Here is a 12,500-nt window from a genome sequence, read left to right on the forward strand (position 1 = left end):
TCTAAAGTCATTTCCGTACCTTGGGACCTGTAGCTCCTGTGGCACCAAATCCGGGGGAACCTGGGTCTCCTTTAGCTCCGGGGAACCCTGGTGCTCCTGAACTACCGGGTACGCCCGACCGACCTAGCTGACCTGGAGTTCCTTTCGCTCCTGTGGGTCCTGTGACATCATCATAAATGGACAATAAGATTAGCGCAGTTGGCCAAATAGAGTTCATTCACAACACTCCAACTATGATTCATCTATCAATCAGTTCACTGACAACACTAATCAATCAATTCACTGACAACACTAATCAATCAGTTCACTGACAACACTAATCAATCAGTTCACTGAAAACACTTAATTTATATATATAACATGATGGTGATGATATGAGGTTATAGAACATGATGGTGATGGTGATGATATGAGGTTATAGAACATGATGGTGATGGTGATGATATGAGGTTATATAACATGATGGTGATGATATGAGGTTATACAACATGATGGTGATGGTATGAGGTTATATAACATGATGGTGATGTTGATGGTGGGGATATGAGGTTATCAGCTGGCTGACACCCACCTGGGAAGCCCATCTCTCCCATGTTGCCTTTAAGTCCTTGGCTTCCTGGTGAGCCTGATCCTCCAGGGATACCCATGTCTCCTTTGGGACCTGAAGATATTACGTAAAGAATGGTAAATAATCCATACATGACATTAGAGGTCTCGTTTGGGACCGGAGCACAACGGAAAGAGAATGTTAGGAGTGACTGTTCAGTAGAGGACATTATGGAGAACATTCTGGTGCTCAATGACAACTTTAGACATAGGTATTTTATAAGCCCATGTTGGTTAGGCATTTCTGAAGATGCAAGACACTAATAATGAAATAATTAATATCTGAACGGCATATTGAAGTCAACAGGAAACATTATCAAGTAAGATCTCTAGGTAGGATGACTGTACTATAGGATGACTGTGCTATAGGATGACTGTACTATATGATGACTGTACTATAGGATGACTGTACTATAGGATTACTGTACTATAGGATGACTGTACTATAGGATGACTGTACTATAGGATGACTGTACTATAGGATGACTGTGCTATAGGATGACTGTACTATAGGATGACTGTGCTATAGGATGACTGTGCTATAGGATGACTGTACTATAGGATGACTGTACTATAGGATGACTCTACTATAGGATGACTCTACTATAGGATGACTGTACTATAGGATGACTGTACTATAGGATGACTGTACTATAGGATGACTGTACTATAGGATGACTGTACTATATGATGACTGTACTATAGGATGACTGTACTATAGGATGACTGTGCTATAGGATGACTGTACTATAGGATGACTGTACTATAGGATGACTGTGCTATAGGATGACTGTACTATAGGATGACTGTACTATAGGATGACTCTACTATAGGATGACTGTACTATAGGATGACTGTTCTATAGGATGACTGTACTATAGGATTACTGTGCTATAGGATGACTGTACTATAGGATGACTGTAGCATAGGATGACTGTACTATAGGATGACTGTACTATAGGATGACTGTAGTATAGGATGACTGTACTATAGGATGACTGTGCTATAGGATGACTGTACTATAGGATTACTGTGCTATAGGATGACTGTACTATAGGATTACTGTGCTATAGGATGACTGTACTATAGGATTACTGTACTATAGGATGACTGTACTATAGGATGACTGTACTATAGGATGACTACTATATGATGACTGTACTATAGGATGACTGTACTATAGGATGACTGTTCTATAGGATTACTGTCCTATAGGATGACTGTACTATAGGATTAATGTGCTATAGGATGACTGTGCTATAGGATGACTGTGCTATAGGATGACTGTGCTATAGGATGACTGTACTATAGGATGACTGTACTATAGGATGACTGTACTATATGAGGACTGTGCTATAGGATGACTGTACTATAGGATGACTGTGCTATAGGATGACTGTGCTATAGGATGACTGTACTATAGGATGACTGTACTATAGGATGACTGTACTATAGGATGACTCTACTATATGATGACTCTGCTATAGGATTACTGTACTATAGGATGACTGTGCTATAGGATGACTGTACTATCACATTTCAATCAAATTTATTTTATATAGCCCTTCGTACATCAGCTGATATCTCAAAGTGCTGTACAGAAACCCAGCCTAAAACCCCAAACAGCAAGCAATGCAGGTGAAGAAGCACGGTGGCTAGGAAAAACTCCCTAGAAAGGCCAAAACCTAGGAAGAAACCTAGAGAGGAACCAGGCTATGTGGGGTGGCCAGTCCTCTTCTGGCTGTGCCGGGTGGAGATTATAACAAAACATGGTCAAGATGTTCAAATGTTCATAAATGACCAGCATGGTCGAATAATAATAAGGCAGAATAGTTGAAACTGGAGCAGCAGCACAGTCAGGTGGACTGGGGACAGCAAGGAGTCATCATGTCAGGTATTCCTGGGGCATGGTCCTACTGGTACTATAGGATGACTGTGCTATAGGATGACTGTGCTATAGGATGACTGTACTATAGGATGACTGTACTATAGGATGACTGTACTATAGGATGACTGTACTATAGGATGACTGTACTATAGGATGACTCTACTATATGATGACTCTACTATATGATGACTCTACTATATGATGACTGTACTATAGGATGACTGTACTATAGGATGACTGTAGTATAGGATGACTGTACTATAGGATGACTGTACTATATGATGACTCTACTATATGATGACTCTACTATATGATGACTGTACTATAGGATGACTGTACTATAGGATGACTGTACTATAGGATGACTGTACTATAGGATGACTGTACTATATGATGACTGTACTATAGGATGACTGCACTATAGGATGACTCTACTATATGATGACTGTACTATAGGATGACTGTACTATAGGATGACTGTACTATAGGATGACTGCACTATAGGATGACTGCACTATAGGATGACTGTACTATAGGATGACTGTACTATAGGATGACTGTACTATAGGATGACTTTACTATAGGATGAATGTACTATAGGATGACTTTACTATAGGATGACTGTACTATAGGATGAATGTACTATTGGATGAATGTACTATAGGATGAATGTACTATTGGATGAATGTACTATTGGATGACTTTACAATACCTTGAGGTCCAGGTAACCCAGGTCTTCCATCCTGTCCTGGTATACCAGCGTCTCCAGGGAGACCGGAAATACCCTTCTGACCCGGCTGACCTCGCAAACCTACACAGCACAGAGACAGGATGGTTAGACATGTTTCAGTAATAGCAGTAAACATATCAAACAAGAGCTGGGCATCCATCTTTGCTGAGTGTAAGACTTTCTTCTACACTGGGGAGAACTTCTACATTCATAACGCTTGCAAAAGTGCCTAGATTTGCTATGGGAGTGCCCAGCGGAGCACCATTTTGGGCACCCTTTTATTTACTTAAATCCTGCATTTTATAGTCATTACGATCATGATAGATAGATAGATAGATAGATAGATAGATAGATAGATAGATAGATAGATAGATAGATAGATAGAAAGACCGACCAACAAACAGACATACCTGGTTCTCCTGCATCTCCTTTGGCTCCCTTGACTGAAGTGGGAGAGTTGCTGGGCCCGGGGAGTCCTACGAGACCGGGGTCTCCCCTGTCTCCCTTGAGACCTGGACTGCCGGTCCCACCTGGTCGCCCTGGGAAACCATCGTCACCTGGAGGAAGGAGACACTCAGGGTCAGAGAGTCTATTACCCGAGACACATACAGTACTAACACGTGCGTGTTTATGTGTGTGTGTGGGTTCCTTATAGCTAATGCAGCAGATGTTTAGGACTAGTTTGTTTGATCGTAAGACCTGGCATCTGTGTGATCTTGGTCCATATGTGGATCTATTGCGACTGCTGTCCTATGACTCCATGGTCTATATTGTAGCAGTCCCTTTAGGTGTGTGCTTGTGTGTGTGTGCGTGTGTGCGTGTGTGTGTGTGTGTGTGTGTGCGTGTGTGCATGTGTGTGTGTGTGTGTGTAGCTGCCTTTAGGTCCAGGGAAGCCGGGCCCTCCGGGGTTGCCAGGGGATCCCAGAGATCCAGGAGTTCCCATTACACCCATGTCTCCTTTACCACCTGTGTAAAGACAGAGAGGTAGGTTGGGGACTTTGGAAAGAGAGGTAGGTTGGGGACTTTGGAAAGAGAGGTAGGTTGGGGACTTTGGAAAGAGAGGTAGGTTGGGGACTTTGGAAAGAGAGGTAGGTTGGGGACTTTTCTGGAAGTGAAAGATGGAGCAAGAAGCATAATATGTAGACAGTCAAACACATCAAACAGAAAATAAAAACAAACTAGAGAGAGAGAAGACAGGTTACACATCATCTGACTGGCCTCCTCCCATCAACACAGGTTACACATCTTCTGACTGGCCTCCTCCCATCAACACAGGTTACACATCTTCTGACTGGCCTCCTCCCATCAACACAGGTTACACATCTTCTGACTGGCCTCCTCCCATCAACACAGATTACACATCATCTGACTGGCCTCCTCCCATCAACACAGATTACCAGGTTACACATCATCTGACTGGCCTCCTCCCCATCAACACAGGTTACACATCTTCTGACTGGCCTCCTCCCATCAACACAGGTTACACATCATCTGACTGGCCTCCTCCCATCAACACAGGTTACACATCATCTGACTGGCCTCCTCCCATCAACACAGGTTACACATCATCTGACTGGCCTCCTCCCCATCAACACAGGTTACACATCTTCTGACTGGCCTCCTCCCATCAACACAGGTTACACATCATCTGACTGGCCTCCTCCCATCAACACAGGTTACACATCATCTGACTGGCCTCCTCCCATCAACACAGGTTACACATCATCTGACTGGCCTCCTCCCATCAACACAGGTTACACATCATCTGACTGGCCTCCTCCCATCAACACAGGTTACACATCTTCTGACTGGCCTCCTCCCATCAACACAGGTTACACATCATCTGACTGGCCTCCTCCCATCAACACAGGTTACACATCTTCTGACTGGCCTCCTCCCCATCAACACAGGTTACACATCTTCTGACTGGCCTCCTCCCATCAACACAGGTTACACATCTTCTGACTGGCCTCCTCCCATCAACACAGGTTATACATCATCTGACTGGCCTCCTCCCATCAACACAGGTTACACATCATCTGACTGGCCTCCTGCCATCAACACAGGTTACACATCATCTGACTGGCCTCCTCCCATCAACACAGATTACACATCGTCTGACTGGCCTCCTCCCATCAACACAGGTTACACATCATCTGACTGGCCTCCTCCCATCAACACAGATTACACATCGTCTGACTGGCCTCCTCCCATCAACACAGGTTACACATCATCTGACTGGCCTCCTCCCATCAACACAGGTTACACATCATCTGACTGGCCTCCTCCCATCAACACAGGTTACACATCATCTGACTGGCCTCCTCCCATCAACACAGGTTACACATCATCTGACTGGCCTCCTCCCACCAACACAGGTTACACATCTTCTGACTGGCCTCCTCCCATCAACACAGGTTACACATCTTCTGACTGGCCTCCTCCCATCAACACAGGTTACACATCTTCTGACTGGCCTCCTCCCATCAACACAGGTTACTTTGGGTCTTTACTGGAAGTCAGAGCATGCGTCCCTAATGACAGCCTATTCCCACTACTTTTGACAAGGGCTCTTATCAAAAGTAGTGCACTATAAAGGGAAATGGATTCCATTTAAGATGTAGTCGGAGAATAGCAAGCATCACGTGTAAAATAGTCAGTCAGAGACGTCAAACTGAAAATAATATCTTACTGGGCCATCCGTACATACATAACACAGAAAGAGACTGATTATCAGACAGAGACTGAAACAGACATATAGGCTGTGTTTACACAGGCAGCCCAATTCTGATCTTATGCCACTAATTGGTCTTTTGACCAATCTGATCCGATTTTTTGCCATTAATTGGTCAAAAGATCCGAATTGGGCTGTCTGTGTAAACTGGCAAAAGATCTGATCCAATAATTGAACAAAATATCAGATATGAGCTCCTGGGTAAACGCTGCCATAGATCAGAAAAGACGTTATCTTACCAGGCAGGCCAGGTATTCCATCGCGGCCAGGGCCACCGGGGTTACCCTGAGGACCAACTCCCCCGGGGCTGCCGGGGAAACCGGGACTTCCTCTGTCTCCTGGCAACCCTGTAATGCCCGGGCCAGGAAGACCGGGGTCTCCCTTCTCTCCATTGTTGCCTGAGTATCCTGCAACGCCGAGAATCAAGGACAGTGTCAGGACAGATTCTCACTTTCTGGTCAGCATCTGTCCCTCATCTATGACATCACAGAAAGTCAATTTTGTCAAATGCAACAACAAAAAAATTCTGTCTTGAAGGACCATAAAGCTTTTTGAGTTTGACTTGCAGTGCTAGTGGAATCTAGTGACTATTCAACACATTGTAAAGGTCACATATGTCAGTCCAGAATAAAATAACCTAATTGTATATCATTATCTCATAGCTGGAGTAATGTCATGCAGAACAGAAGTACAGTCCCTAAACCAATCAACCAATCACACAGAAATACAGTACCAATTAACCAATCAGCTGCCAAAAAGAGACTTTAGTTCAGATAGGCTGCGATACAATACCTTTCTCGCCTTGAGGTCAAAGTTCAGAGAGCGGCAGGTAAGCAGGGCAAATGTTCAAAATGGAGCTGATGGAAGGATGGAGTGGATCAGAGAATGAGAAAGAGATGTGGGGAAGGGGGGGGTGATACTCTAGGTCTATCCAACATGACATACATGAGGAAAGAGCCTTCAGAACTGAGCCCTGGGTGGAGGGGACTGGTTAGTAAGTTGTTTTGTGTACTAGCCAGGTAGAGGACAGTGTGAAGTTGTTGGTGAGGTTTTGGCTTGAACCAGAAAAGGTACATTGTGTTTAAGAGTGAGGAGAACAAATACATGAAAGGTGTGGGTGGGTGATAGCTGACAGCCACACAAGTGGAATTCGCCGAAGAGACATCGACAACACACACAAGAAAAAGAGAAAAAGATTGTTGTGAGGTGAGAAGACGAAGAACTCCCAAGATCAGGGTACGGTTACCGTCGCTGACTGACAATGCGTCTGTCTGAGACAGGATCTCCCTTAGAGACATGCTATCGCCATGTTGACATCATTCAGTGCTCAGCAAATACACCCTTTACAGGTGAACCACTTACAAACTGTTTGCAAACCCTTTGGTGCTCAAAAGCCTTGCAGTGGGGTGGCGTTACCTGCTTATTAATAACTAGTGTGACAACATAGCTTGAACCACATAGCCAGCCCACTGAGATACATCATTAACATTAATATAAGAGTCCTTAGGGTGACCATGCACATAACACTGTGTGACTGTGTGAATCCATTCTGGACATATTCAGTCATCTCAAACACAAGACACCCTGGTAAAAACAACAGGCTCACTATGTATTTTAAAATGCAGCATAAATATACATATTACATGGGGTTTCCTTTTGCATATGTTTAATATGATAACAATTCTTAGCATTGTATCTACAATATGGTGATACTAGAAGGTCTGCTGCAACCACATGCAAATGCCACCAATTCTCAATCAAATTCTATCACTCAATCTCCAATCAATATATCTATCAGAATTCATCTCTATCAATCTCAAATCTCAATCAATGCTAGCAATCTTAATCTCAATATCAGACTCAAACACCATCAATCTCTCATCAATCAGCTAGTCAAAAGTCAACTCTGTTCTGTTTGTTGTTATAAGGCTTACCTGGAGCACCAATAGGTCCTGGGGGTCCGACAGGGCCGGGGACACCCTGAGAGCCGATGGAGGGTGATCCTTGAGGGCCACGATCTCCGGTTCTACCAGGGATACCAGAGTCACCTGGGAGACAGACAGACAGGTACAGACCACACAATATAGCAATACCAACTAACTAGCTAGCTAATAAAATACTCTATATCTGGACTAAGGATATTGTTGAGCATGCTGTAGGATGCTCTAGAACGATGCTTAATCTGTGTCTGGAAAAATCATCACAGAAAGAATTTGCCTAGATTATAGTATGAAATTGTTGATGTATGAAGAGACTATATGATAACATAACCATCTTAAAAATGAATTTAATTCGAAACCACTGACACACGCTTAGTCAGTATACATTAGGTGACCGGTGTGGGAATCAAACCCACAACGTCAGCGTTTCTAAGCGCCACACTCCAGCCGACCACGCCATCAGAAGTTGGAACCGTACCTTTGGCACCAGGGCCGCCGTCAAAGCCGGATCGTCCTGGCAAGCCGGGGTTGCCAGGGAAACCAGAGTCTCCTTTGGGTCCAGGTAATCCTTTATCTCCGGGGAAGCCTGGTGAGCCCTGGGGACCTGACAGCCCAAAGCCTGGCTCTCCCTATCACACACACACACAAAGAAAAACTTCAATGAATATACAAACACAGACAAATGTTAACAGAGTCAACTGTGTCTGTCAGATAACTATGTCTAAACTTGCTGTTACCCTTCACTTGATCCTATGTTATCTAGTTTGGATATTCATAGCTGTACATGTAAATTACTGTAATTAAGTCCATATACAGTAGTGGGGATGTGGTAAGCAACTTAATTCCGGGTCCACATGGCTGTCTGTTTCTAAAGTAGTAGAGTTAGTCTGTATCTATAGTAGTAGAGTTAGTCTGTATCTATAGCAGTAGAGTAAGTCTGTATCTACAGTTAGACTGTATCTATAGTAGTAGAGTTAGTCTGTATCTATAGTAGTAGAGTTAGTCTGTATCTATAGTAGTAGAGTTAGACTGTATCTATAGTAGTAGAGTTAGTCTGTATCTATAGTAGTATGTATCTATAGTAGTAGAGTTAGTCTGTATCTATAGTAGTAGAGTTAATCTGTATGTATAGTAGTAGAGTTAGTCTGTATCTATAGTAGTATGTATCTATAGTAGTAGAGTTAGTCTGCATCTATAGCAGTAGAGTTAGTCTGTATCTATAGTAGTAGAGTTAGTCTGTATCTATAGTAGTAAAGTTAGTCTGTATCTATAGTAGTAGAGTTAGTCTGCATCTATAGTAGTAGAGTTAGTCTGTATCTATAGTAGTAGAGTTAGTCTGTATCTATAGTAGTAGAGTTAGTCTGTATCTATAGTAGTAAAGTTAGTCTGTATGTATAGTAGTAGAGTTAGTCTGTATCTATAGTAGTAGAGTTAGTCTGTATCTATAGCAGTAGAGTTAGTCTGTATCTATAGTAGTATGTATCTATAGTAGTAGAGTTTGTCTGTATCTATAGTAGTAGAGTTAGTCTGTATCTATAGTAGTAGAGTTAGTCTGCATCTATAGTAGTAGAGTTAGTCTGCATCTATAGTAGTAGAGTTAGTCTGTATCTATAGTAGTAAAGTTAGTCTGTATCTATAGTAGTAGAGTTAGTCTGTATCTATAGTAGTAGAGTTAGTATGTATCTATAGCAGTAGAGTTAGCCTGTATCTATAGTAGTAGAGTTAGTCTGTATCTACAGTAGTGGGGTTGTACCTTAACTCCAGGTGCACCTGGCTGTCCGGGGAACCCGTCCACACCTGGTCTACCTGGACCTCCGGGACCACCTGGCAAACCAGGTGAGCCAGGGAATCCTGCAGGCATGGACAGGTGAGATGACAGGTCAGTGATAATGATAAAAGTATACTCATCTATTTGGCACTTCTGTAAAAAACAAAAATAACTCTGTGCTAAGAGTGGCTGTTCCATCCTTTGCATCTGTCAGGGCCTTAAGCCTTGACCAAAAAGCATGTTCAATAGAGATTCTTCATTGAAAACGCTTCTTAGTCCAGGGCTAGGCTTAATCTGTGTCTGGGAAACTGGACCTTGGAGTTCGTATTATAACCATAAAGGTGAGACTGTACCTGTCCAGGTATTTAGTGTTTACCTTTAGCTCCGGGGGGTCCTGGCAGTCCGATGCCAGAGAGGCCGGGATCACCCTTGGGACCTGGTGACCCGGGGAAACCGGGCTGTCCTGGCCCGCCGGGGTTACCTGTCGACACGGAAGTGAAGACTTAGTTTTGGCAAACATTTACAACACTAGTACTAAACAGTTCACTAGTGTGTATACCTCATAGAATTACATCAAATATTCCCCCAAACAACACCAAACATCTGTCTGTTACCTCCATCCTCATTCTGGATGAAAGCTAAACTACCAGTTCTATCCATCCAGGTAAGTGTAGACCTGTGCAGGTACAGGTGTTCTCTACCTGGGTTTCCAGGTAGACCGGGGTCTCCATCCTGTCCTCTGGGTCCTGGGAGGCCCTTCTCTGCTACCGTCTGACCCGGCTCCCCTTTACCTCCTACAGGTCAGAGATTATGGAGTTGGGGTACAAAAGTTGTAGTCATAGAAGAACAGCAGTTGTAGTCGTCGATGTCAGGCAAAGATAATGGTAACCAGTTGTAGTCGTCGATGCCAGACAAAGATAAAGGTAACCAGTTGTAGTCGTCGATGCCAGACAAAGATAATGGTAACCAGTTGTAGTCGTCGATGCCAGACAAAGATAATGGTAACCAGTTGTAGTCGTCGATGCCAGACAAAGATAATGGTAACCAGTTGTAGTCGTCGATGCCAGACAAAGATAATGGTAACCAGTTGTAGTCGTCGATGCCAGACAAAGATAATGGTAACCAGTTGTAGTCGTCGATGCCAGACAAATCAACATTTTAGATACTACTTCTCTGATCATCAAGAATATCAACCAACGTATCTCACCTGGTGCTCCAGGTGTTCCCGTTCTCCCTGAGACACCTTGGACACCCTTCTCTCCGGGGGGCCCCTGGGGGCCGAAGCCTGGGGATCCGGTGGCACCCCTGTCACCTGGGAGACCCTGCAAACCGGGCTCACCTGGAGGTCCTCGCTCACCCTTCACTAATAGAGATCCCTGCAGAGAGAGAGCGAGAGCGCGAGAGTGCGAGAGAGAGAGACAGAGAGAGAGAGAGAGAGAGAGAGAGAGAGAGAGAGAGAGAGAGAGAGAGAGAGTTAATATAGAATGCTATGTTGTGGGAGAGATGGATGGATGGTTGGATGGAGGGATAGAGGTAAGGGAAAGGGGGATACCTAGGCAGTTGTACAACTGAAAGTATTTAACTGAAATGTGCAGGGGACTGCCATATTCGACATTCACATCTTCGGAGTCTGGGAAACAGTGGATTAACTGCCTTGCTTAGGGGCAGAATGACAGATGTTTACCTTGTCAGCTTGGGGATTCAATCTAGTAACCTTTTGGTTACTGGCCCAATGCTCTAACCTCTAGGTAGGGGTGGGATGGAGGGAAAGAGAAAAGCTGAAGCGACGGATGGATGAATGAATGGATAGATGGACGGATGGTTGGATGGAGGGATAGAGGTAAGGGGATGGAGGGATGAATGAATGGATAGATGGATGGATGGTTGGATGGGGGATAGAGGTAGAGATGGAGGGATAGAGATAAGGGGATGGAGGGATGAATGAATGGATAGATGGATGGATGGTTGGATGGAGGGATAGAGGTAGAGATGGAGGGATAGAGATAAGGGGATGGATGGATGGATGGAAAGAGGGATAGAGTAACGAAGAAATGGCGGGAGTGAAGAACGGTTGGATGGATGAAGGGAGGGAGGGATGATAACTGGAGGGATGAAGGGGAGAGAGAGGAAAACATTGCTACTCACAGATGATCCTTTGGCTCCAGGAGCTCCAGGACCTCCATCGCGACCAGGTCTTCCGTCCAGACCAGGCAGGCCAGCGGGTCCTGGAAACCCTGTGTCTCCCTTATCTCCGCTCACCCCATTCACAGCGGTAGTCTCACCTGGGTCACCCTTCTCTCCTGGGAAACCAGGGGCACCCTGGGGACCGGGCAAACCCTGGGGGAGAGAGCGGGATAGAGGAAAGAGAGATGGAAGGATGGAGGGGTCAGTTAGATACTCTATCCAGGCTATTATAGACACTTAGGGACAGTTTCCATGAAACTGATTAAGCCTAATCCAAGACTAAAAAGCATTTTCAATGGAGATTCTCTAATTGGTGTCCAGGAAACAGGCCCTAAATTAGTCAGTCAGCCTCTAGGTTAGCCTACTATAAAGTGTTGACCCAGTTTCAGACCAGCTTCAATCCATTGTCAATATGAGCTAGGTGGGGCTAAATCCAATGTTCTTATGTTTAATAATAATACCATTCAAAACATTAGTACCTAGAATTGTGTGGGTTTGAAAACAGGAAGTGGGGGTTTGAAAACAGGAAGTAGGACATTAAAAGCAATAAGTACTTACAGAAGAACCTGAGGGCCCTGGGCCGCCTGGGAATCCTCTGTCACCTTTAGCCCCTGGTCCTCCAGGTGCCCCTGACAGTGGAGGAGAGAGGG

At 44.4% G+C, this 12,500-nt stretch overlaps 1 protein-coding gene across 1 annotated transcript in view; it reads right to left on the bottom strand.

Annotated features, from left to right (window-relative positions):
• The window catches only part of LOC110531422 (collagen alpha-5(IV) chain), a 94,168-nt gene that overhangs the window by 25,184 nt on the left and 56,484 nt on the right, over positions 1 to 12,500 (bottom strand). The window contains exons 21-34 of the mRNA XM_036987301.1: positions 12,409 to 12,479; positions 11,812 to 12,003; positions 10,874 to 11,042; positions 10,368 to 10,460; positions 10,043 to 10,147; positions 9,652 to 9,749; positions 8,377 to 8,527; positions 7,893 to 8,006; positions 6,198 to 6,365; positions 4,101 to 4,190; positions 3,635 to 3,781; positions 3,207 to 3,305; positions 572 to 661; positions 20 to 159 (exon numbers count right to left, since the gene is read on the bottom strand). Of these exons, the coding sequence (XP_036843196.1) occupies positions 20 to 159; positions 572 to 661; positions 3,207 to 3,305; positions 3,635 to 3,781; positions 4,101 to 4,190; positions 6,198 to 6,365; positions 7,893 to 8,006; positions 8,377 to 8,527; positions 9,652 to 9,749; positions 10,043 to 10,147; positions 10,368 to 10,460; positions 10,874 to 11,042; positions 11,812 to 12,003; positions 12,409 to 12,479 (1,727 nt within the window). The remainder of the gene's footprint in view (positions 1 to 19; positions 160 to 571; positions 662 to 3,206; positions 3,306 to 3,634; positions 3,782 to 4,100; positions 4,191 to 6,197; positions 6,366 to 7,892; positions 8,007 to 8,376; positions 8,528 to 9,651; positions 9,750 to 10,042; positions 10,148 to 10,367; positions 10,461 to 10,873; positions 11,043 to 11,811; positions 12,004 to 12,408; positions 12,480 to 12,500) is intronic.

Source organism: Oncorhynchus mykiss, chromosome 9 (assembly GCF_013265735.2).
Source record: "Oncorhynchus mykiss isolate Arlee chromosome 9, USDA_OmykA_1.1, whole genome shotgun sequence".
Taxonomy (NCBI): Eukaryota; Metazoa; Chordata; class Actinopteri; order Salmoniformes; family Salmonidae; genus Oncorhynchus; species Oncorhynchus mykiss.